The sequence below is a fragment of the Pagrus major genome, chromosome 19 (assembly GCF_040436345.1).
Source record: "Pagrus major chromosome 19, Pma_NU_1.0".
In the NCBI taxonomy this organism is placed as follows: domain Eukaryota; kingdom Metazoa; phylum Chordata; class Actinopteri; order Spariformes; family Sparidae; genus Pagrus; species Pagrus major.
The window spans coordinates 25,067,543-25,093,034 of record NC_133233.1 but is presented as its reverse complement, the minus strand read 5'-3'; the positions used below and the strand labels follow the sequence as shown (position 1 = coordinate 25,093,034).

General features: G+C 39.2%; 1 protein-coding gene across 1 annotated transcript; it reads left to right on the top strand.

Annotated features, from left to right (window-relative positions):
* The first annotated feature begins 600 nt into the window (after positions 1-600).
* On the top strand, positions 601-24,410 carry cdh10a (cadherin 10, type 2a (T2-cadherin)). The gene is made up of 11 exons (XM_073488340.1): positions 601-810; positions 8,613-8,907; positions 11,423-11,542; positions 15,114-15,281; positions 15,435-15,616; positions 16,518-16,771; positions 18,110-18,246; positions 18,342-18,463; positions 19,571-19,679; positions 20,646-20,897; positions 23,920-24,410. The coding sequence occupies exons 1-11, from the start codon at positions 601-603 to the stop codon at positions 24,408-24,410; spliced, it is 2,340 nt and encodes a 779-aa protein (XP_073344441.1).
* The last annotated feature ends 1,082 nt before the right edge of the window (positions 24,411-25,492 follow it).

Here is a 25,492-nt window from a genome sequence, read left to right as displayed (position 1 = left end):
CATCAAACTTGTTCATGATGAATATCGGACCAGCATTGACTTTAAAACCATTTGTGATGTCACAAATCATGCTTGTAGGCCTGCCTCTTAAAACCATTTTTTTTAGTGAACAAACAGAAAATGTACACTCTCAGCAGATGTATGTGAGTACAGCCTCCTAGTGTCAAACTCTACACATGCTGCACATCATTTTACACAGTGAAGCTTCAACCTTCAACTGTAGGAACAAGAAGAAAAACACACTTTCGACTGTGGTGGGAGTTTCAATCAATTTTTGACTTTACTGATCTTTGTCCGTGACTTTTTGTCTCTCCTTCACTCACACAATGCACATAGATACATAGAAATTGGAAGAGAGATGCAGGGTACAGAAAGCGTTGCCCTCTTGTAGTCCGTATGTTGTGTCAGTTACTCGTTTACTTCTGTGTCATATAAGTGCCTATTGACTAAAGTTTCCTCTCTTCACAGGGATCTAAAGGACATCAAAGAGAGGAATACAATGTCTGTTCTGATGACACTGCCTTCCAGTGTTCATCCAATCAGAAGCTTATTACCATAATTCAGAAGTCAACCAGGACATTTCCCAGCTGATTGGATACCATGATAACCAATCAGGTTCTGCTCCTCCTGGTGCTCTGTATCCCGTGGCCCAGCACTGCCCTGCCTTTCACGCCTGGGAATATTGGGAATCTGTTTGGGATGCCAGAGAGCGATGGGAGGATTCTCCAGCGCTCCAAACGTGGATGGATGTGGAATCAATTCTTTCTGCTCGAGGAATACACAGGAAATGACCATCAATATGTCGGCAAGGTAACGTGTCCAAACACATTGTCTGCGGACTAATTATAGAAAGGTTTAGCTTGTTGAAGTAGTGTTTGATGTAATTGGCTGAAGACAAATGGGCTGACAGAAATCTGGCTGTTACAGGCTCAGCTAACTGGAGCTATCAGATACACAGCAAGAACACATGGGAGTCGCTCTATTTCCCCCCAATATTAGACAGTTCTTTCAAACAGCACGTTGTAATCACTTATTATATCTTAAATCTAAGTTCAATTGATTTGTTGTTGGTCAGATGCCAGCTGTAACAAGAACAGCTCATTGCTAAACAAAAACAACAATGCATGGCTTTTATCAACAGTTATTATGAATTCATTTTCATCAGACAAGCCTCATAATCACAGCTCAAATCAGTCAATAATACCAAGGGTACATAAGTCATGAGCCAACTCAGCTGTTGGCAAGCCCCACTCAAAACCAGAGCCATAAAAGAAGTAGACTCAAACTTTCATTTACTCCAAAATATCACACTAGGAGGTATGTTAAATGGACTTGCATTTCTATAGCGCTTTTCCAGTCTACTGCCTGTTCAAAGTGTTTTAAGACACTTGAGACATTCAGCAAGGTATGCCCACTGTGACACGACAGAAAAATAGAAACAGAAATAACATAAGTTGACCGTAACACCAGTTGCACACAGAGCTGCATTAGTCGATTAATCAATCAGTCGACTGAAGTAAAGTTGATCGCAAACTGTTTTGATGATCATTTTTGAAGCAAAGATTTTCAATATTTGTGGGTTCCACCTTCTTAAATGTAAATATTTGCTGTTTGAAGACTTAACTTCGGGCTCATTGATTAATCGGCAAAATAATGGGTTCCCCCCTTGGATTTTGGATAATAGTAAAAAAAATAAATAAATAAGCTGTGGCAAAGACAAGTATATAATATTCACATTTAGTTTAGAAAGATAGTCTTCACAAATAAATATACCTTTCGTGAATAAATTCGCCCTGATGAAGTTTAAGATAAAATCTGTACCTGTAGTCTCATTTAGCCACTTGATAGCAATCACCTTTTTAAAGGCATGTATATGCTAAAGTGGGGTATTCAATGGCATTTTATGTCATAGAACAAACTATGAAAATCTTTTAAGCTTCTGTTAATCACATATGTTATTTCAGGCATTTACCCAACCAAACTCATTGACTTTGAGAGGAGGGAACAGAAATGCAAAAATGCTAACTTATTCCAGGGTTTTAGGACTCATTCCTGTGGCTTAGTATTGCATAGAAATTAAAATTAATGGGACATTTTAAATTGGGGCCAACTGTGTTTTTTAATGTATCTTGAGTTATTGCTTACTCTATACAAGTTTGAGAGAGACATACAAAAAGAAAAGGTATAAATTTAATAACTGATATCAAGCCAAGGCCTGAACAAGTCAGACTCAAAAACAAGCATGAGACTTAAACCTGACTCAGGCATCTGGAAAGCGATTTGAGTTTTCAGGACAATGCTCCTCCTCCACACCCAACCAGATCAGAGGGGGTTCTTGTCAGCTCACCCATGCTAGCACTATAAAGACAGGTGTGATGGGGAACGCTACAGTTATCAACTCGAAGGAGGGAAATGAGGTGACTGTCGACAGCCAATTTTCTCAGAGGAAGCTGGCTTTCATCACACACCTCATTCTCCGGAGTAAACAAGTGTCTTGTGCAAGGTTGAGTAGGGGGGATATGACAACTTCTTTTGCAGAAACCATCATACTGATGTGGTGAAGAGAAAGATACCGCAAAAAATAAATGGAATAGGGAAAGGAGGAGGAGGAAGAAGAAGAAAACATATCAATCAAGAAGGCCAATGAAATTCACCTTGTTGTGTTATGTGATGAAGCAGCAAAGCAAATGCTAGTTATAAATGGGGCCATCCCTTGATATGTCACTGACTGGCGCGATGTGGCTTTCTTCTCGACTCTTTGATGCTTTCTGGCACCCAACTTCTGCAGCATGTCAGCCTCACATTCACCAGCTCCCCACTCTTTCCTGTGTCCAATATCATTCACTATTAAAGTGTCAGAATAACACGAGGCTGTAATAAATTACTGAGGGGGAAAATAGGGCAGCCACATACTGCCACTCTGCTTTACAGAAGAAGCTGTGGCGATCCGTATCACTAATTCTATCAGTTTAACTTTGGAGTTTTAGATAGTGAGATAGACTGTGAGGCCAACAGAGACAAATACACAGAGAATAAGTTGAAGAGTAGATAAATAGATAGAGAACAAGTTACAGGGTGTAGATAGCAAAAAAGAGTTGGTTAGGCGATAAATCTGAAACAACTTTGATATTTGATTAATCATTTCTCCAGCAAAAAAGCTTCATACTATCTCTGTTCTCATTTTGGAAGATTTGCTGTTTTTCCTTGACAGTAAACTGAATATCTAAATGTTTTAGACTGTTGGTCAGACAAAACGAGCAAATTGAAGATTGATTTCTTTGCTTTTTGTTCCATGCACCCAAGTGCCCTTGGTTTACAAAACCACCAGTCAACCAAATCACCAGAATACATGTTAGCTAAGTGCATTTCTGCAAAACCACAGATAAGTTATAACTTAATGTTTCTTACATATGTTATGTATGTTGTAGCCACAAAAATGGCTGCTAAAGTTAAGTAAAGTACCTCTAAATTTGACTTTAGTACAGTGCTTGAGTACATCGCAGTTAGTTACATTCCATCAGTAGTTATTCTAAATTTTGTCACTAGAATTTTATTTTTACTGCAAATGGTAAAGGTCCCCATGATAACTAATAATCGGTATTGGTATCTGCCCAGAAAAAACACATTGGTCAATCCTTAATGAAAAAAAAAAAAAAATTACAGCCCCAAAAACAAGCTGTAGGATGGAATGATGGTTGGATGGATGGTTGGATGGATGGATGGATGGATGGATGGATGGATGGATGGATGGATGAATGGATGTTTTAGCTGCAGGCATAGAAAATATAGCAATCGATAGATGGAACGACCACTAGATAGAATAGCTGAAAAAAGACCAACAGACAGATAGATAGGCACACATATAGAAAGGCAGACTGATAGATACAAGGGAAGAAATAGAACAATAGAATAGGGATAGAAAGGCAGGCAGACAAATAGATTAGAGAGGTAGAGATAGAGAGAGAAAGAGACAAAAAAAAGGATGGAGAATAAAGACCAAATGCAAAAAGCACTTTCATGCCCAGCACAAAGCCATCAAAGCCTTCAAAGCCTTGATGGTCTTCTTCATAAAGATCATTTAATGGCCTTTGCAGTGCACTGTGGGAGACCTTGTTTATTTCACATTCAATCAAACCTCTCCAATCAGCCCACATGCACTCACTGACTGTCACTTGAGGTTGATTTCTCGATTACGGCAATCAAATTTGATGTAAAGAACAGTCACACTCTTGCATAGCTTGCTCCTTAACTAAAAAAAGGGAGGCAGAGAACCACTGTGACTGCAGCAGTGCACTAACTGCTACTGAACTATGTAATAAATGCAGCTTATAAAGCTTATCAAGGTGTTCAAAAGGCACGCTGCTTTGAAGCTGACACACTGAGTGGTGCTGATTGATACCTCAGAAAAAGATAAGAAAAATAACTGCATTAGTAAAAGTAAGGGGTTTGACTCAGTAGCAATTGTCAACACTGAAGAGATGCATAGTATGTGTTATGATTGGAAGTATACCACGCCATGGCCGTGCATGTATCAAGCGTAAAAACCCCTCAAATCTCATTTTAACTGACTTTCACGGGGCCATTAATGAGTGTGAGCACTCACTGTGTGCAGCTGTGGTGCCCTACTTCTTAAGCAGGGCTGTGAAGTGTGAACACTTGCAATGCTGAGCAATACAGCCGCAAACTTTGGATTCTGGAGCATTTGAGTGGCGTGTTTGAAGTGAACAAAATCCTATTAAATTCCTGGTACACTGTATTGTCTTGTAAAGAAAATGGGCCACCCTAAATTAGAATATTCCAAGGTAGCTCACTTTGTTGTGCTAATATTTTTGTTAATATGCATACGGGAGATTTTGCAAGGCCCCGCTCGATTCATTCCTTCATATAACTTATGAGGTATGGAAATACAAAGCGCACCAGAGATACTGTAAGCTGTAACTTTACCAGTATAATATACATTAGAGCTCCAGTAGTAAAGATTTTTTCTGCCTATGTCTTAAGAGACAGAGAGAGAGAGGAAGAGTAATTATTCTGTATCCATTCTGCGCTCTATTTTGCTATCTCCTCTTTGCAGCACCAAGCAATGCTTACCAGAGACCTGACAAGAATTGCCAATGATTTTGCTGCTTTACTGACAATTCCTCAGTGTTTGTGCAAGGCGATTTAACTCATCAAGGCTCTCTTCTGTGCTTCTGTTGTAAGGCCTTGAAAAGGCTGTGTTTGTGCTGCAAGGCCTTGAAAGGAGAGCCACTAAATCCCTGCAAATATAGTGTGGTAGTGCTAACATTTGATTTTGTTAAGGCTGTGTGAAAACACTTTGTGCTGCACTTTGTCAAGAGTATCAGTGCCAATTTTTTCCCCTAGCTGTACTGGGTGTTGTTGAGTACAGTCAACATATACAAACTCACCTCTGGCATATGTCAATAAAAATCCATTCAACTTGGTTTTGCACTCAGGCTCACCGCCCTGTATGCCTTTAATATATATGGTTTCTATAGGAAACCTGTGGAAAGAAAAAAAAAAACTTAAACATCCTTGCTGCTGGCACAGTGCCTCACTGATTTAGATGAACAGAAGCACTATTATTTTTTGATGGTGTGTTATCTGATAATAAGTCTGTACAGCATTGCTTACTTCTGCAAAATGCCTCTTTATGTGCACTACCCCTCAGTAAGAAATCTATAAAACTGTGGGGAGAAGATCTGTTTACCCATACGATTAGGAAGCTGACGTGGTGTAGACAATAATTAGCACAAAAATGCAGGAGGTTAAGGCCTGCATGCGCCCACGCTGGCTAAGGAGAAATATGTAAAATACATACCACCGGGTTCTGCAAAGACTGTACAATTCCTATTATGCTGTAGACAGCTTGGCTGCATAGGGTACTGGCTGCTTTGATGGCTCTTTGTTTGTTGTTTTTGCATCTCAGGTTCCTTTTTTTTTGTTACAGGATTAACAACAAAGACTGGAAATATGGTAATAATCAGATGAAAAAACTCCCAGAGAATACAATCAAAAGATTTGAAAATAATGCCATTCCTGTGGTCTGACACGGTCTGAAATTGCATTGGCCTAATTATCACACTGGAAGCATAGATGTTCTGAATATCAGTAATGAAATGTGTTCTTCTTATGTTGCGGAGTAGTTCAGCATTGCTTAGTGAGCATGTCCTAGTGTCTCCTACAGCCAATATACCCCTACAGAGATGATGGATTTCAAAGGAGGGAAAGGGTGACAGTGGCACAGCTACAGACCTTTTTTTTTTTTTTTTTCAGGGAAGTAAATGCGCATAACAAAGATATGAAGCCCATTTGAATGTATAAATTCATACAAACACTCTCCTGCTCGCCAAAATTAGCCTGTCATTCATAGTCAATAGCAGGAGCAGCCTTCACATCCATAACACACCATAAATCCTTGGTTCACTGGTCTACAGCTCAGGAGAGAATTCACATTCGCAAACAATGAATTGATTGTCCCCGAACACAAATATATGTGGAAATTCAAGCTGAGTGATATTCCTCTTTAGTAGACTTTGGGTAATGGAGTTCATCTGCATGGAAATATTTTCAAAAGCAGCCCCAAATACTGTGCATATTGTTCATCTGAACTTGACAGTAGCTTGTTTTCACATGCGTCCCTGTTTTTTAATTCTGCCTGAGAATAGCTAGCACTCTGGCAATACATTTTCTGATTTCCATTCAGAGTTTTACTGTTGACATCAGTCTTCCAACTGCGGTGAAAAATAATTAGTTTCCTCACAGCACGCAGACATTAATATTAATAAGTTACTGACGTACATTCTGTGTCCCTAACTACATGTCATTTAAAATGTGAACCCATGAGATAGTGCTCTAAATATATCTGCTGACAGATCCAGTACAGTAATGAGCTTGAATCAAGTGTCTGTCACAGTATGCCACCATTACTCCTCCATGACGCTTACACTGTAGGGCCGCTTCAAGGTGATGGATAGGTCAGAGGTGACTAATTTTAGCAGTTGTTGCTGTAGGTCAGGTTCTCATCATTTTTCAAAGGCACAATTTGGAAGAAAAATCTAAGACTAATTTGATCTGAACTAATGGAGTATGTCACACTTGACACTGTGGGAGCCAAGGCAATGTTCTGTCCTGAGACACAAAGAGATAGTTTCCTCAGTAGGTGTTCACCATTATTTCTCTGTTCAAAAGAGTGTCACAACGTTTATGTACAGCTATACTATGGTGTAAATGTGTATGAAGTCCCCATGGCCAAACAGCATACTTATGTACTCATTCCCAATGTACTCAAGAGGCATGTGCTGCTTATTTACTGCATTTTCAGTAAATGGATTTACGAATGTAAAGCATGAAGTCTGGGGTGGCTATAAAGATACTTTTTACTGACTATATTTTATTGTGCTGTAAATGTCGTAAGCAAAATACAAGGTCAATTAAGTCATTTATATTTCAGGATCCCCAGCATAAAGGGTCAGCCTAAGAGGTGTCTCAGGTAGGGCTGCAACTAGCAATTATTTCATTAAAGGATAAATTCCCCAAAAAATTAATTATCATTGTCATTACCTGCTCACGTCCACAGTGATGGAAAGTCGGGTGAAGTTATGTAGTCCATAAAACATTTCTGGAGCTTCACAGAAAAATTGAATTTGTTTTTGTTTTTTTAACGTCCCTGACCACCAAGAATGTTGCAACGCGGTTTTACTATGTTAACTGATCAATCGTTTAGTCTATAAAATGTAAAAATAAAATCTGAAAAAAGGCCCATCACAATTTCCCAGAACCAAAACTCTTCAAATTTCTACTTTTTATCCAACCAACAGTTCAAAACCTAAAGACTCTGCATTTACCATCATGAATGAAAAGCAACAATTCCTTACATTTAGGAAGCTGGAAAAAGCAAATGTTTGACATTCTTGCTTGGACTCTGAAACTATAAAATAACATAGATGCCACTTAATTTTCTCTCAATAAACTGATTGATTATTCAACTATTTATAACAGATTTAGTGTGAGGACAGTAGGGAGTTAAAAGTTCACATACATTACATGGTACTGGTGCCTGTTACAGCTTCAAAATACCGTTAAAAAAGAGAAATAGAGAAATAAAGAGAAATAAAGTGAATTGGCAACAAAAGCAAAAGAGACATGTGGAGAAAGCACATTATTCATAGTGCCTACAGACAAAAGACCCTTGGGAATAATCCCAAATTGGGAGGCCCATGGCTAGATATTTTATTTTATGTTCAAATTTTCAGCCACAGTAAAAAAAAACAAAAAAAAAAACAGCACCTAGTTTTGTCAACAGGCTTGATGTGAGCTACGAGGGAAGCAAGGATTTGTTTTTCATATGAAGAGGAGCTCAAGGGCAATGATTAGGACTTGAAAATACTATGGGTAACTTTTCTTTCTTTCTTTCTTTCTTTCTTTCAGCGAAATTTAACTTAACAGCTCTCAATGTTACCATTGGTTACACAAAATGGCAAGAGTGTGTTTTTTTGTCAGCCTGAAATGCATCACAGAGCAGTATGCAATGCCCCTAATGAGAACCAACAACACCACTGTATTAATAGTTTGACTCTATATCTATAAAATGTGTCTTTCTTACTTTTCAGCTGCACTCCAACATGGACAAAGGTGACGGCAATGTCAAGTACGTTCTGACTGGAGACGGGGCAGGCACCCTGTTCTTGATCGATGAGAAGTCTGGGGACATTCATGCCACCAAGAGACTGGACAGGGAAGAGAAAGCTATGTACACACTCATTGCAAAGGTGTTGGACAGGAACACCAATGCAGAGCTGGAGCCGGACACTGAATTTAACATAAAAATTCACGACATCAACGACAACGCACCAAAGTTTGCAAAGGAGATCTTCTTCGCCAGTGTCCCTGAGATGTCTGAAGTTGGTAAGTTATGGTTTGTTTTTATTTTACAGCTGAATTGATTAGTCTATTAAAACAACATGTTCTCAACAAATGGCATACGAATAACACTCGTCTGCATTACATGTTTCTTGTGTCATTTTAGGACCCAATGTTATAAATAAAAAAAATGTCAGGTGACATAGTATAAAGACTGACAAAGCTGACCAAATGGAGGAGGCTGGGATGGATGGATCAAACTAAAACAAGATTTTGACCAAGGAGACTATTGTTTATTAGTTGTGGTTGATTTATTTGAGCATACGTCTATATGTTAACTGACGTCAGGTATTTAACTCAAGTAAAACCGAACAAGTAATGTTGTTGCCTAAACCTTTCTTATAGGATTTGGGGCCTGAACCTAACCAAACAGTGATGATTTCCCAATGACAACAAACATCACCTGACTTTGTCCTTTCCAGCATGTCCAAACGGGGGTGGGAGATCTCCAAACTTCATATAACCTCACTGAAGAGCGGATCCTAGTCAACTAGATGGCTGTGTTGATTGGACGAACGTACTGCAACATTGCAATTATTAGTTCTAACTAGCAACATAGCAAATGAGGAGCTTGTGCCAAAAAAATAGTTTTAATGCAATATTGTGTTTCGATGGTGCAAAAGGATAAAAGCATACAAATTATAAGTCTGGCTGTAGTCTACTTGGCATTTCAAAATTGAAAAGATGATTGTGATTAAAAAAAGCATGATATTATTTCTTGGGCAGATTGGCCAGCCCTATATCCCAAACTCATAAAATGCTGACAGAAATGCCCGACATGACACGCAGAATCCAAACACTGATCGGCGTTAATCAGTCAGGTGAACTGGTCTATTGAGACGCTGTACTCAGCTCTCCAAAGTCTTTTTTTTTGTGTGTGATTGTTATTTGTTTGGTCAGGCTCATTGGGCATTCATAACAAGTAATGCCATTTGCCATTTTTAATAGGCAGCAGAAATATTGAAAGTTTAGATTGTCACAGTCTTTCCAATTAAAGACCTGCTTCATTGCACTCCACTTCATTCCATTCAAGTTATATAAATAAACCAGTCGGTATGAATATAAACAAAGCTTATGAAAATAATGCATGCAACTTGAAATCAATCCTCAATTATGCAAGCACAAATTAATACACGGGAGCAATCAAGGGTAAATCAAAAACCCAATTGTCTATTGGTGACAAATAACAATGGCCTGTTTGGAATTCATAATGCACTGCTCTTAGATTTCTCAGCTGCATGAATACTGGCAAAAGGTGGGTCGGGGTCATCACTACTCGTCTCTGGACTAATAAACTCCCTTATATGTTCAGACTGAACACACTGGTTAATCAAGCCAGCCAGCCATGAAAAATCAGCAGCTCCCTTTTATGCTATCAATGCCGGGACTAAGTGGGACAGATGTTCAAGGGTTCATTAGTATGCACGGAGACAGTCGGACCCAAACAGGACACGGCAGAGGTCTCCTGAATGCCAAGGACAGTATTTGCAATGTGGCGTTATTGAAACGCTTGGGTGGATTATGCAGGAGTTAAGGTGGAAGTGACTCAATGACAGGATATCTGAGAGGAGTGTCAGAGCTCAGCTCTGCCTACACTTATTTATTTATTTATTTATTTTAACATGTTTATTTATTTAGCACAAATGAGGCACATTCAAACACCTATCATTTGAGGATTGATGTGGTTGGATTAAGCTGAAACTCATTCATATTACCAAATAACTTGTTCAGAACAGGTTGCTGGGTCTAATGCCAGTTTGGAATATGAAGGCACCTGAGCACATATAGGGAAATACAGTGCCAAGACCAAACCATGAGCACATACAGACAAATACAGTGACCATGAGCACAGTACTTACATCCCTGCACCTTGTACAGTATGCACCTTTTGTTGCCATACCTATGCTCTGCCAAAAGACGTCAGATAAAAATGCACATGCCCTTGCTAAGCCAAAGGCAGCAAGTTCAAAAATGATTTCATGTCAAATAAGCAACACCTTTCTGTCCAGCACTCAGCATAAACACTTTCTAACTGTAAACCAAAGCAGAGAGAAATCTTTACTTAAAGCCTTGATGATGGAGAAACTTTCAGTCTCAAGTATTCATTTGGACAGCAGGTTTTAATCAAGGCAATAATTTTCACTAAGGTGCTAGCGGAGTCCTGGCTCCAGCCTGCAAGATGTTTGTTTCTAAGCTCAGCCGGATGCAGTAATGACCTTGTTGTTTCTTATAAAAAGGAAAGAATATGTACTAATGCTATTTTCCTGATTGATTTTACTAAGATGCTGTTTTTGTCAATGACTAATTTGCTTTACTCCAGAGCCCTGTTGTTTGAAATGAAAAGATTAGTCTGTATGACTCATCGTACTGCTGAGAACGACCGTTAGATTTACAGCAAATTCTCTGAAATATGATCTGAAATTAAATAAGAATAGGTTTAGTCTCTTGATTGTGACTTGATTGTGTTTATTACACTTGACTCTGAGTGCTCTTTTTGCAGGTACATCTGTTGTCACTGTGACTGCCTCTGACGCTGATGATCAAACGTATGGGAACAGTGCCAAGCTTGTATATAGCATTCTACAGGGACAACCCTATTTCTCTGTGGATTCTGAGAATGGTAAGCCAAACCCAGAAGGAGTTCTTGGAAGCAGTTTTTAATGTCATGTTAGTCTGTAAACAGATCTCTTGCACTGCTGTTAAGTGTTTTCTGAAAATGAAAACAAGCAGAATAAGGATGTATCTGCTTGACAGTGCCGTTAGTCTTACAAAACTAAACATTTCTACTTCACTGAAACTGTAAATTAACTTTAACAACACATTCATGAGCTGGCACGACAGGCTGAAATGTTGATTCTCTAAAATGTGTTTGTTTTCGAACAGTTAGGTCTGGATTGGGTTGCACCAGCTGTTTGCAAATTCTTCATTAGTTTGTGCATGGTGTCTTCTTAGTAACTACAAGCTAGTTTCAAACTAACGAGCTGCTAAAATAGGCTGCACCAGCCAAACATAAGTCATGTCTCAGCTATCAAAGACCTGTGTTAAATCAGTCGCTTAATGAAATCTGTGGCAGCATCCAACCTGTGTGTTCTATCTGGTTTTGTGGGGAAAAACGGAAAATTACCACATTAAAATTCTCTTGAGTGGCACCTACTTTTTCTCCCTCATTAAAAATTTCACAATATACGCTAATGCAAGTGTAACTGCTGGATACAAATATCCAGTTGGACAAGGATTAACCTACCAACTTTTTGTGATGTCATAAATCATGCTCATAGGCCCGTCTCTAAATATCAGATTTTCAGTGAGCACAAAAAAAATCTCCACTTTGAGCAATTAATGTGAAAACAGCCTTTTGCTGTCAGGCATAAATCATTCTACATAGTGAAGCTCAGACATTCAACTGTAGGAACAAGAGGATAAACACAAAATTTAAATTTAAATAACATTCAAAACTGACTAAAGGCATTTAAGGCATTTAAGGGCGTCATCTGGTGAGTTCCTCTTTAAGGTAGGATATGCTTATATACAATGCTATGTTTTGTTACTTAACAAAGTAGCCCAAGCTGTTCAAATTCTATTTTTTCCCCTCTCTGTTAATTTCACTGGCTGGATTGTAAAAAAGGGAACATTCTATAACATTTTTTTATTTATTTTTTGGTTTGATTTGGTTTAAATAGGAGGATTCACTCCTTCAGCTGGGGAAATAATAAGATGCATTAGAGTAAAAGACCACATTTGGTCTACAAAAGAAGTGAAATAAATGCATACCTTGCTACGGTTAACTATACATCAAAAAAGAAACACCCAATACCTTTTTTTTTACATGAGCACTTCAACACCAAGGCCCTTTTTTGATTGCTTTCAACTCACTCACTTCACAACCTTGGACAGCAACTGGCAGACAAGTGCCACACAATGCAAATCTGTCTATTCTTCCGTCATTGGATTCTAGGGAAGTCTATTTTTGCCATGATTTTACATTAATGACGTGTTTCGTCTTTATATCTGCCCTTTAGCAATTAAAACAGTGCTTATATATACACAGGGTTATTTTGTAAATATGGTGATTAATGAGGGACGTGGAACTGGATCAATCATCGAAAATACTTTTCATCAAAATATAATGGCCAGTCAAGAGGTAAATAAAGTTGAGAATTTCTCAAACACATTGTCCTGTATTGCACTTGTAGTTAAACTATCCCTTTCATCAGTACGGGAAACTATTTTGCAGGCAAGCCCATTTCCTCTTCAAGACATCGATACAGAGCTCAATAGCATTTCTGGTTTTGGTGTGCACAGCATTGTATCACTCCTCAGCATCACTGATTGGGTGCAGAAGAGGTGTCATCAGCCAAAGAGTCTCTCAAGAACATTCTCAATAGTCTACCCTCTTCAATGTCGAGCCAAAGACTGGTCTGGCACAGGAGAAAGCCATCATGTTTCAAGCCAGGCCATCTAACAGCACTTTAGTTATGTGGAGATGGTGATCAAACACAAGCTGAGCTTCAGTTGAGTCTTCCCACATCTGGGAATTAATCTCTTCTAAAAAGTTGTGTCTGACAAGGTGTTGCCTGGATCCTGATGGCAGTTTGACATAGTTGCTGACATGTCTTATAGTGCAACTCACTTCTGTAACTTATGTCAGGAGACTGAATATAGTTGTTTTACTCCAAAGTATGATTTTTTCCTAACCCTTACCCAAGTACTTTGTGTGCCTAAACCTACCAAATTGTGACCATGTTGTCCTTTATCATTTAGCTTGTCTAGCTGCTTCTAGGGTTGTAGCAATATACCAGTTTCAGAGTATACCGTGGTATGAATACTGATGATTATCATACCATGTTCATTTGCTTATATACTGAATTGAATTCTACTGTGTTGGTGTTATTAAAAAATAAACATATATTGTGTTTTTAATCCAGTTTCATGTCTGTGAGGACATATTTTCTTAAATGATCATAATCATTTTTTCAACCTTCTGTTTTATTCCTTTAAGGGTCATTGTAACTGATGATAATAATAATAATAATTAATAATATATACTGTGATACCGTGATACTTCCTGAGATGTTTATTTTACCATGAAAATTGTTATTTGTTATATTTTTTTTGATTCTCAAAGACTAAGAACCTTTAAGAGTTGTAAAAGAGTTGTAAAAGAGAAATAACTAAAAGAACATCTTTAAGTTAGTTATGCGTAATTTTTGACTTCAGTAAAAAAAAAAAAATAGTTTGCTATAAAGAGTAAGTTTGAACAGATGGTGCAACCGGCTTTCACCTTAGTGTTTTTTAAGAAGACTGAAATGCAAAAGCATTTTTTCTTTGGACGGTTTTCATAGAACCATTTATTTTTTCTGTGACTCATGAAAGCTGAAAAGACTAACCTGTTTCAAGCCATTATTTATTCGCAGCTTGTCTAAATGTACACTTGTGTAATATGTGACATTTTGTGAATTGTGCTTATTTGCTGTCTCACCAAGAAGTGGATGTGATGATCAATGTCTGTTTAAATCTCAGGTCATTGAGTGCACCCTGCAAGGCACGTACATTGTGAGATAGCCTTGCTCTATCCGTTTCCACAACTGCAAACTTTCTTATTTACAATTGGATGTGTCTATTTAACATGGAGAAAAGTGAAAGGGCAATGCAGTTTAACATACAGCGTAGGCAGTGAATCTGTTCCAACAACAGCTAGGCTCAATTTACATACAGAACCTCAGAAGTCATGTCTTCATCTTGCAGTTGCCAGTTTTATACATACAGTGTAGTGACTGTGAACCTTGTACCAATAACAGACTATATGTATTGAGTCCCTAACAAGATATGCAAATATAATATTTTTATGGACTGAGTATTGTCCAAAACCACAGTGTCTCCCTAACCACATGCAGGAGTCAGAATCCATCCTTGTATTATTTGCACGTGGTACATAATGAAACACTTCTGATGCGAGGAAAATGTTGCCAGGGAACATAAGCAAGGTGGCAATTCCATTATCCCTCAAAACATAATTGCCAAACCAAATTAGTAATACATAAATGCAATTTTCTAGGAAACACGCTTGAGAGCAGAGATGAAACTGATCTTACTTTTATCTCGCTTTCAGTAAAACAGCAAATCAGTTTCCCAAAAATGAAGTTTTCCTTCAAATTGGCATAAGTGGTGGAACAGATGTTAATTTTTTTCAGGCACCATCAAGACAGCCCTGCCTGGCATGGACAGAGAAGTCAAGGAAAACTACCAGGTTGTGATCCAGGCTAAAGACATGGCCGGGCAGATGGGTGGACTCTCAGGAACCACGACAGTCAGCATCACCCTCTCAGATGTGAATGACAGTCCGCCACGCTTTGCTAACCGTAAGACGTCATTTCTCCCTACACTGTATGGATATGCAATAGATTTTTTAAACATGAATGAACTTGTGTCACAATTCTCTGAAGACAAATGTGACACAAGCACACTCACAAACAAGTCTGTAATGAATTTGTTTAATTCACTGCCCCGAATAGATTCATTCCGTGTGACTGCTGTGGAGTCGACAGAGATTGGAGGCGCCATAGGACGTATTAAGGCTGATGATCCAGATGTCGGCCGCAATGCCGAGATGGAGTACAGTATTGTCGGTGGTCACGACATGTTCAACATCATCACTGACCAAACCACACAGGAGGGAGTCATCATAATCAAAAAGGTAGCTTATTTTTGTTCCTCGTTTGCCTACATAGCCATCTTTTATGTACTTTATGAGTCATGCTTTGTATCCTGCAACCGGCATCAAACTCAGCCACTGTTCACAGTCTTGTAACCATTACTTGATTGATAATGGCTGTGCAATCAGACAAAACACTTCTCATGACAAGTGACATGTTTTCATACAGCTGCGGTGAACAGCTTTCCTGTCTTCAAGAAAAGTGTTTCTTTAAATAGAAAATATGTTAACTAATGCATTGAGTAACACCCAGCATATTAATGTTCACATCTGCACGAAGAATATGACAACATCAGATGTGTATTCAGTGCACGATTGAAAGGTGCTTATTTGTACTGGAGTGAAAATGCTCTTCTTTTGAAAGACAGCCTTGTTAATTCCCAAACAAACCTGCTACCAGTATTTCTTTGAAAAGGCAGTTTAATCCTTGAACCTTTCTCTTGACTCTTCGAGTTTTAGTGTATATTTTAATTTAAATAAAGAATTGAGCCGTCTTTTAATCTTCTTTAAATATGTACGTTTAAAGTCAATGGAGTAGTACATTTGCAGATTGGAAACAGTCCCCCCGATAACATTTATTCATGTAAGAAAGACATATGACAGAATTCATTTTTGAACTGTGTGTGTGTGTAGAATCAGATACCCTAAGCCTGTGAAATGAATAATATAAAGCAGTCTTTTGCTCAAAACTCTTTTTAGTTTTCCCCTAGGATCTCCCAGATCAGTATTCCTCACTTGGATTTGTAACCTAGAATTTAGAGAATGAATAAGATAAAGGCAGACAAATGAAATGTAATGAATTGCCTATCAAAATGCTGGAGGGGGGACTGTTTTTTTTATGGAAAAGTCTACAGCTTGACTTCTGATGCTCTTTCATCTCCAGGCGCTGGATTACGAAAGTAAGAGGGACTATGAGTTCAGAGTAGAGGTGAGAAACACCTATTTAGACGCAAGGTTCATCCACGGTCTGCAATTCAAAGACTACGCCACAGTCAAGGTAACGGTAGAGGATGTGGACGAGCCACCTGTCTTCACCAGGAACCCTTACATCATCGAGGTGCATGAGGACACGGCTGCTGGCAGCTTCGTCGGCGTGGTGTCGGCCAGGGACCCTGATGCTGACAACAAGCCAGTCAAGTACGCTACAGGGCACGGCGGGAAGTGTTTGGACAGGGCCAGATTGTTAGAGCCACATGCCAAATCCAATCCCCACCTAACAACAAATGCTTCTTTCTTGGGAATAAGTACTCACAATTGAGTAAACTTAGAAAAGAACTTAAGTAAAGATTTCCTCACCGACCAAATGGGTTTAGTGCTTTATTGTGGCAATTTGACTGTTTCAAACTCATTGTTTCAGCTTTAATTAAACTAGTCTAAAATCAATGAGAAAACATCACATGGTAGAAATGCAAAGTCTCCTCTTATCAGTTTTTTTTTCTTAGCAAGAGGATGGAAATGTGCCCACTTGGCTAAATCTAATCCATCAGCCTAGCCATGTGTCAGTATGGAGGAGGGGTGGGGGGGAGAAAAGGATATTATTCATGGTTCCCTCTTGGTCATTTCCCTGTGGAAGATGGCGGCGGCCCTGTGAAGTGAATACAGACACTGTTTATTTCCCAGAATTATGTAAGCCCTCTGTGGCACCGCACAAAGTCAAAGTGAAAGAGCCTAATTTGCTGTATCGATTCACACAGCTTAGTGCCGCCACTCCACACATATGGCGCCTGCCCGTCGCTGACACAGAGATATGCCACTCTCAGCGCATGCCACATGGCGCATTGTGTTGCATATTCAAATTTCAGTGGAATATGAAAGTTGACTATGACAAATGAGCAGGCACAAGGGGAGATGTATCATCTTCTGACACGGGAGAGCGCGGAATATATTTCCTTTCAGAAACAACGAGTGATGTGCTGTGTAAAACAAGTTTTTATGAAGTGGGAAAGTACTTCAATGTGTTTGTCCTATCAAGACAGATCTGTTGCAATAAAATGAACCTTCACTTTATGAGCAATCCTACAATAATAGGTATGCAAATTTTGTAGGGACTGTTGTAGAGAGAGGTAACACATAATGTGCTGTATCTTCACAATCTCAGGAATGTTAAATGAGCCAACAAAATCAGATATCACAACCTTTTTTTGCCAAATACCTTCATGCCGATATTGTGACAATATTATCGGGATGCCTCCCTTTCACAAAATATTAAACACAATGAGATTTTTGATAAACAATCATCAGTATCGTGGATATGACAAAGTAGGTAAAGGCAAGTATTAAAACAAATAGACAAGTCTATTAAGTTCAGACATTACTTCACTGTAATGCAGCCTTTGACACCAGGAAGACAGATATGTCATATTATGATATAAAAATATTCCAAATCTAAGAAAATATAATGTCTCATATCACTATAACAAACTAATATCAATATGTTTGTACAAACAATAACCTGTGTGTGTATTATTCTTTCAGATACTCCATCGATCGGCACACAGATCTAGAGAGGCTGTTCAACATTGATTCTGTGAATGGCACCATCACAACACTGAAAGCACTGGACAGAGAGATGTCCAAATGGCACAACATCTCTGTGGTGGCCACTGAAATAAGTAAGTGCTGTTTCAATTATGTTGCCATTTGAAATCTATGACATCCACTGACTGTTATCGTGATTTATTAAATTTTATGAATCTGTTTGTTTCAGATAACCCACGTCAGACAACGCGAGTTCCTGTGTTCATCAAGGTGTTAGATGTCAATGACAACGCCCCTGAGTTCGCAATGTCCTATGACACATTTGTCTGTGAGAATGTCAAAGCTGGACAGGTGCTTAAAAATGAATCATCTTATTTTTCTATATTAAGAGAAATATTTAGTATTTGGCATTTTAGCATTGATTCAGATTTATTTGGTAGAGCCCGACCAATATATAAATTGATATAGCACTGATATTTTGAGATATCTTCTTTGACTGTCACTCAGAACGTTACTGAATTATCAAACATAATAGGAATCCTTATACTGTGGGTCTATAGACAGACTGCTGTATACAGTAATAGGCTAGTCAGAATTGTGTGTATACCTTTCAAAATTGCAATTACACAGTAATGAGTAATGTAACTGCAAAGCAATGTTGCATTAATCAGTGCAAACCATGCAAAGCAAAGTTAAGAGCATACACACTGAGCACACAGGGTAGGAAAGATGACTTTTGGCAACTTTTAGTCAAAGTCAGATTAGAGTCCAGAGGGGATTTGTCACAAAAGCACCTTTTTAAGAGGAAATTCATCTGTGTGCCTGAGGTGCATAATCACCAGAATATATTTGAATATATATATCCACTCTAATTAAATGAACCTGGAGGCAGGTAACACATGTGGTTATTGCGATGTGGTGGTCTTAGGAGAACCATTTCCTGCGTTATTTAACATTTTTCAGTGTTATTGGGCAAAGAGCCAAACAGAGGTTGGCTGCAAACCAACAGGGGCAGTTTATCTGAGGGAGGAGTCGTCTACCGGTCACCTTCTGACATCTACGGGGGGGCGTCGGTATCCACAATGCTCACTCCACGTGCGTGGTGCATGCCGACAGATCTGTGTTGGGGGACCTTCAGCCACATGTGTTTACAGCTTTAGTTTCAAGCGACAGCAAATCTGTTAATTATCTAAACACTCCTCACTAATTGCAGATGAGTCTAATATGTGTCTGATTAGGCTCAGCTTATTCTCAGTGAATGTTATTTATTTACTTTTTATACAACAGTGAGTTTCAAAGGCAATAAAGGCAATTAAAAATGAATGCATTCGAATGTATAAGTCTTGAATGTAATCAAAAGTAGTGGAGAAAACTGTCGTTTTTAAGTTCAGATACATTTAGATTTCCTCATTAAGAAGCTTTAATGTGTTTTCTTATACTTGTTTTTGCTCATTACAGCTGATTCAGACAATAAGTGCTGTTGACACAGATGAACCCCTCGTTGGACACAAGTTTGTCTTCACTATAAGTGCCACCAACCCTAACTTCACAATTGTTGACAGGGAAGGTAAGATATGCATTTCTACTGAAAAACACACATTTGAAAGGTTTCTATATGGGTGTTAAAATAAAACTTGATGGAGAAATGGGTTTTGATAAGATGTAAATCATGAGGACCATTACTTGAAAGGAAAAAAAATTCCATTGTGTGATTGTAGTCTTATTATTGAGTTCTTGAAACACTTTCAATATCTGGAGCTGATTGGCAAAATTTCATTTACAGAAGAGCCAGCTGTCAGGCAGTCATCCCACATCTATCTTTATTTATGTTACAGACAGATTTGAGTTTATCTGTCACACAATAAAACATATTATCAGAAATAGTGTTTACGCTCACGCTGTTTTTTTCCGACCACCCTACTGAGGGAGAGAGAAATGCAGTGGTAGCTCGGCAAGCTTGCAGTAACAGTTTGAACTACTTCAAACATTGGATCTGTCCATTTCTTCTCTACTTAGTATAACTGCCTCTGTATGCCTGGTGCTAGTTTGAGAATTGATTCTGAGTAAATATTTACCAAAGCCCCTCAACTACTGGGATGTATTGCGGTAGACAAAATGAAAAGACTGCGGCAGAAACTGAGAGTAGGATTTTCACTCTAAGTTTTAACAACCAAACTTTGGATTTTAATTAGTTTAGCAAGAAACTGTAGCCGTGCGTAACCGCCATGCTTTTGTCCTTTTAGATTGTAGACTATTATGTGATTACTTATTAAGCTGTGTTTCAATTTATTTTTTGATGAATAGAATTTTGTAACAAATAGCACAGGTAGTTAATATAATGCTTTGTGTTTGTTGTAATTAATATTTAGACGTCTTATCCCAAGATGCCAGTAGTTCTTAACGGCTGTGCAGTTAGTTATTATGAGCTGTCTGTCGCAGGAAACAAAGAAAAGGAGTCCTTTCCTCCAAGATTATTTAGCAAAGTGAAACATCTCCTCGCTGACAAGCCTCACCCATTTGCATCTGTCCACAGATAACACGGCCAATATCCTGACGCGGAGGGGAGGTTTCAGCCGGCGCGAGATGAGCATGTACTTCCTGCCCGTAGTCATCTCCGACAATGACTACCCCATTCAGAGCAGCACCAGTACACTGATCGTGCGCGTGTGTGCTTGTGACAGCCGTGGAAACATGCAGTCCTGCAACCCGGAGGTCCTGCCCTTCTCAGACGGCCTCACAACTGGAGCCCTGGTGGCCATATTGCTCTGTGTCATTATTCTCCTCAGTAAGTTCCCTCGTGTATGAGCATGTGTATGTGCATCTGTGTGACCATGTGCATCTGAACCCTCTTGTCATTCCTTTGATGTTTGTTTCTTTGTTCAGCTGTGGTTGCAGCCGCCTCTCAGTTCTTCAGCTCAAGTCAACTTCTTTATATCGCCCACTCCCAATCACAATTTAGGACTACACTAGGCGATGGAAGGACAAATTCACCATGATGATCCTTGACCTTTTCTGACTAACGATAAATAATGTCATCTTTAAAATACATCAGCAAAATAACCGATCCTTTTTCAAATTTCTTAAACGTTACCACAGAAAGGACAAAAGGACAAAGCAAACCTAGCTGACGTTGGTGATGTGACATTAGGCCAACTCTTTTTTATGTGAAATTGGCTAACTGTTATACATTAGCTAGTTAATTAACTTTCTTTTCAACATAGACAAATTGAGCACATAGGACATACAAGTTTAATAGTAATTGGGAAGTTATTGGAGCACAGAGCGAAATGGGAGTGACTTAGGAAGAGTAAATTGGCCTTGCATCTGTCCAATGATGCATGATGTATACTGTACACTCAACGAACGACCCTTTGCCATTTCCCTCACTCCTTAGTTACTGTTGCTCTCCTTGAAAAAGTCAACTTCCTCAACAGATATGTAACAATAATACAAATAAAATGCAATCAACATAACCCAGTTTGGATGTTTAGTATTCTACCAATAGTATTATTTTGGTTTCTGGTTTTGTTTTGAGGACACATGAAACACACAGAAATATGAAAAATTAGCACTCCAGGCTGGCGTTACTTTCATATGCTCCATGCTGCAGCCAATTCTGGGTGCTAAAGCCAATAACATGTCCCAGTGTGAGTTGCTTTGCTCGAGTGAGTGCCGCTGAGTGCCCACATGAAGGGGATAAAAAAATATTGAATATTTCTGGTATAACAGGGTCTATCATGACAAGCATGACAGAGATTGAGAGTTCGGAGTCCCAACTCACTCCAATAATTCAAATGTTACTGAAAATGTGCAGGTACCATCTCTGGTCGGATGAAGCTTGGAAGGGTGATAAAGCCCTTGAAGGGTGCTATCTCACAATAGTAGGAATAATGTACGTAAGTGATTCTGTCTTCTTGATAAAAGATTTAAAAAAGCCTGTCATTGCTCTGTGATGATAGCTGTTGACAACCTTTGACACGTAGTACATCCAACCCTACACTGTAATGCCTTCCGAGGCACTATAAACATGGCAGGCAACAGTACTTAGAGTACCACTGTTGCCTCTAAAAGAGGGCCTTCATTATTGAGATGGCCACAGGAGGTCGCTTGTCAAGACAACATGAAAATTAGACATTTAAGGGGTTGAACAAACAGCCAAAGTTGTCTGTGTGTCGACCCAGCAGTATTATGGACAAAATAATCATGGTACAAAAAATTCTGTAATTGATAAGGCCTGCTGCGGGAGGTTTTGTTAGCTAACATGTCAATGATCTTTACTAATTAAAGCCAGTCCAATTAAGCACAGGTTGCTTTGCATATTCTTTTAAACGGCAGTTCTCTCTCAGAAAGTAGTGTAGCAGTTCATAATAGTAGTTCTAAGCTCCATTCATTAGCAAATAAAACCACTTAACAAAATGGAAAAATGTGTATTTCCCTGGTAAAATGGGTCGCATGTTACTTCCTGACATCCTAAAGCACCACTTCAGCCCTCCTCGTGATCTAATGCAGTATGTAACAGCACACTGGGCCCAACAGCAGCACTGCCTATCATTTTACCCAGTAAAAAGCACAAATGTGTAGTCCTCATGGTCGAGGGCATATATATAAGTAATGGGTTTCAACTACCATTGAACCTCACCTTGCTTGGCCAAGCAGTGAGGAGCATTCTTTTGACTCACTAGACATTGTGAATGTATGAATGTAGAATGTGATTAAAATATCCAACAAAACCATCCTCATGAATGCCTGCATGAGCCTCTTAGCCTTTCAATGTGTTGAATTTGAACCCCCTTCCACCTGTCACCCTCTCTTCTTTTGGAGTTAGATGCGTTATTTGATCTGAACCCTGACTAAAACTAGTGCACAAGCAAGTTAGGATTGACCAGCTTTTCTACCATCTGCTTGTTTTAACTCTAATTTAAAAACTCTGCGCCTGGTGGTGGGCAGATCTTCTCTCACATATCGAGTGTGCTGAAGGTTAAACTCCATGCTCTCCTCTTGAGCAAAATATCATGACATCTGCTCATTATCTGACACTTTTCGCGCTTCAACCCCCCTGACAGACTGTCTCATTCACCTCCGCTTGACTCCGACAGGCAGGCACTGAGCTGGAACGGCTCGCCCTATCTGGTCTTCCTCATTGCAGCCCTCTGTGCCGTCTAAAAACATGGCACTGGTCAGTCACAAATGTTCACAAAGAACCTTTATAAACAGGCACCTCCACCCACATACAACCCATGTTGAAGGCACTGTAATTAACACCCAGGTGGGAGGCAAGTAGACAACTAGAGTACCTGCTGATAGGACAAAAAAGGGAAAGGAAGGAGAAGGTAAGGAGCACAGGTGAAGCGGGGCTTGTGCTTGTCCTAAATGAGAGATTGCTTCCTGTTTTTTCTGAAGAATTACGGGTTTATTTAAAAACTTGCTACCAGACAGTGCCACTCTCTGGAAACATGCTAACTCTGCATTCTCTGATTGTCTTTTACTGCTGAAAAAGAATGAAGGAGATGAGATATGAGGCTGTGTGCTAGAGAGAGAGAGAGAGAAAAAAAAAAGGATTCTCCAACCACCATGCATTTTATACAGTGAAGACATTGCAAGGGAAAACGAAAGAACAGCTTTTTCACTGAATCTTTAATAATAGGAGGTGAACGCCTGAGGCAGTGTTGGGGATTTATCACTGGTAGCAAATGCGTCTCCCCTCTGCTCTTTTGCTCCCCTGTGCTCTTTAATGCATGACACATGTTAGGAGGCACACGTCTTATGCTGAGCTTCCTCTCTCTGTATTTCCCACTGTTTTTCTGTAGTGATCGTGGTGCTGTTTGCTGCCCTGAGGAGACAGAGGAAGAAGGAGCCTCTGATCATCTCCAAAGAGGATGTCAGAGACAACGTTGTCAGCTACAACGATGAAGGGGGTGGAGAGGAGGACACTCAGGCCTTTGATATCGGCACGCTGCGCAACCCAGAGGTGATGGATGCTAACAAGCTACGTAGGGACATCATACCCGAAATGCTGTTTCCCTTTCGGAGGACATCACCTATAAAGGATAACACGGATGTCAGAGACTTCATTAATGGGAGGCTTCAAGAGAACGATACAGATCCAACAGCGCCCCCCTATGACTCCCTGGCCACGTATGCTTACGAGGGCAGTGGGTCACTGGCAGAATCCCTCAGTTCTCTGGAGTCGGCTGCCACTGAGGGGGACCATGATTATGATTATCTCAGCAACTGGGGACCACAATTCAAAAAGCTGGCAGAGATGTACATAGGAAAGAGCCCTGACAGAGAGACCTAGACCGAGCCATGACAGTCTCTCTTTTTTTCAAGCCCATTTTTGTTCTGTCTGTTTATCTAGCTAGCTAGCTAGCCAGACAGCTATTTGTCTAGTTAGTTAGCTAGCCAGCTAGTTGACTGTCTGTCTATCTATCTATCAAGCTATCTATCTGTTTATCTGTCTAGTTTGCTAGCTAGCTCGCTAGTTAACTAGTAGTCTATTTGATTCTCATACACATGAGTGCGCGCACACGCACGAGTATACATTCAAATAAAAGTTCCTGCAGTCCTCTTGAGGATGCCGAAATGGAAATTAAGACCTGAACTAAGTTGGATTTTCTCATTAATAAAGATACAGTATAATTCTCTAAAGTTTTACTGTTTTTGGTCATAATCAGTAAAGATGCCTTTGAATTTTAGGATTTTTTTGTGAACAATGGTGTGGACAATGTGTTTTGTAATTGACCTGAGAGATAGTAGTATTGTATACTATCAATGTTTAATGGCACTGGACTGGGTTTGGGTGGGGAAGGGAAGGGAAGGAGTCAAGTGGTTTTTCCAGCCACCTCCATTAAATACTGTAAATGTACAAAGTGTTTTTAATGATGGACATCCTATATACTATTTGCTATCTTTGTTCGACAAGCAATGTTCATGTGAGTGGTTGGTGCAGTTTATTTGTCAAACTGTGAATTCATTTCATCATATAGGTGTAATATGTAATGGAAAGTGTATGTTGTAGGAAAAAACTGTCATACACTGAAGTCATGCCGTCTGAATGCTGAGTCATATTGTTTTATATTTATATTTTTATACTTATTTTCTTAATAAAATGATGTAAAAAAATATGCTGCTATATTTCCAGTCCATTGCCTTCTTTTGTGGTTACTGAAATGGTGTTGCAGTAGATCTATTAAGGACCTACACACTGATATTATCCTGAAGGACTGAGGTACCCAAATTCTATGCAGCTTGCAAGTTGGGAGTAGCATTCCACCCACTATTAAAAAAAATGTAGATTTGGTTCATTAAAACTTTAATAACTGCCTGTAAGCAATACAAAAACAGGAGCCTTTTAGAGATTAATTAAAAGCATATACAAAG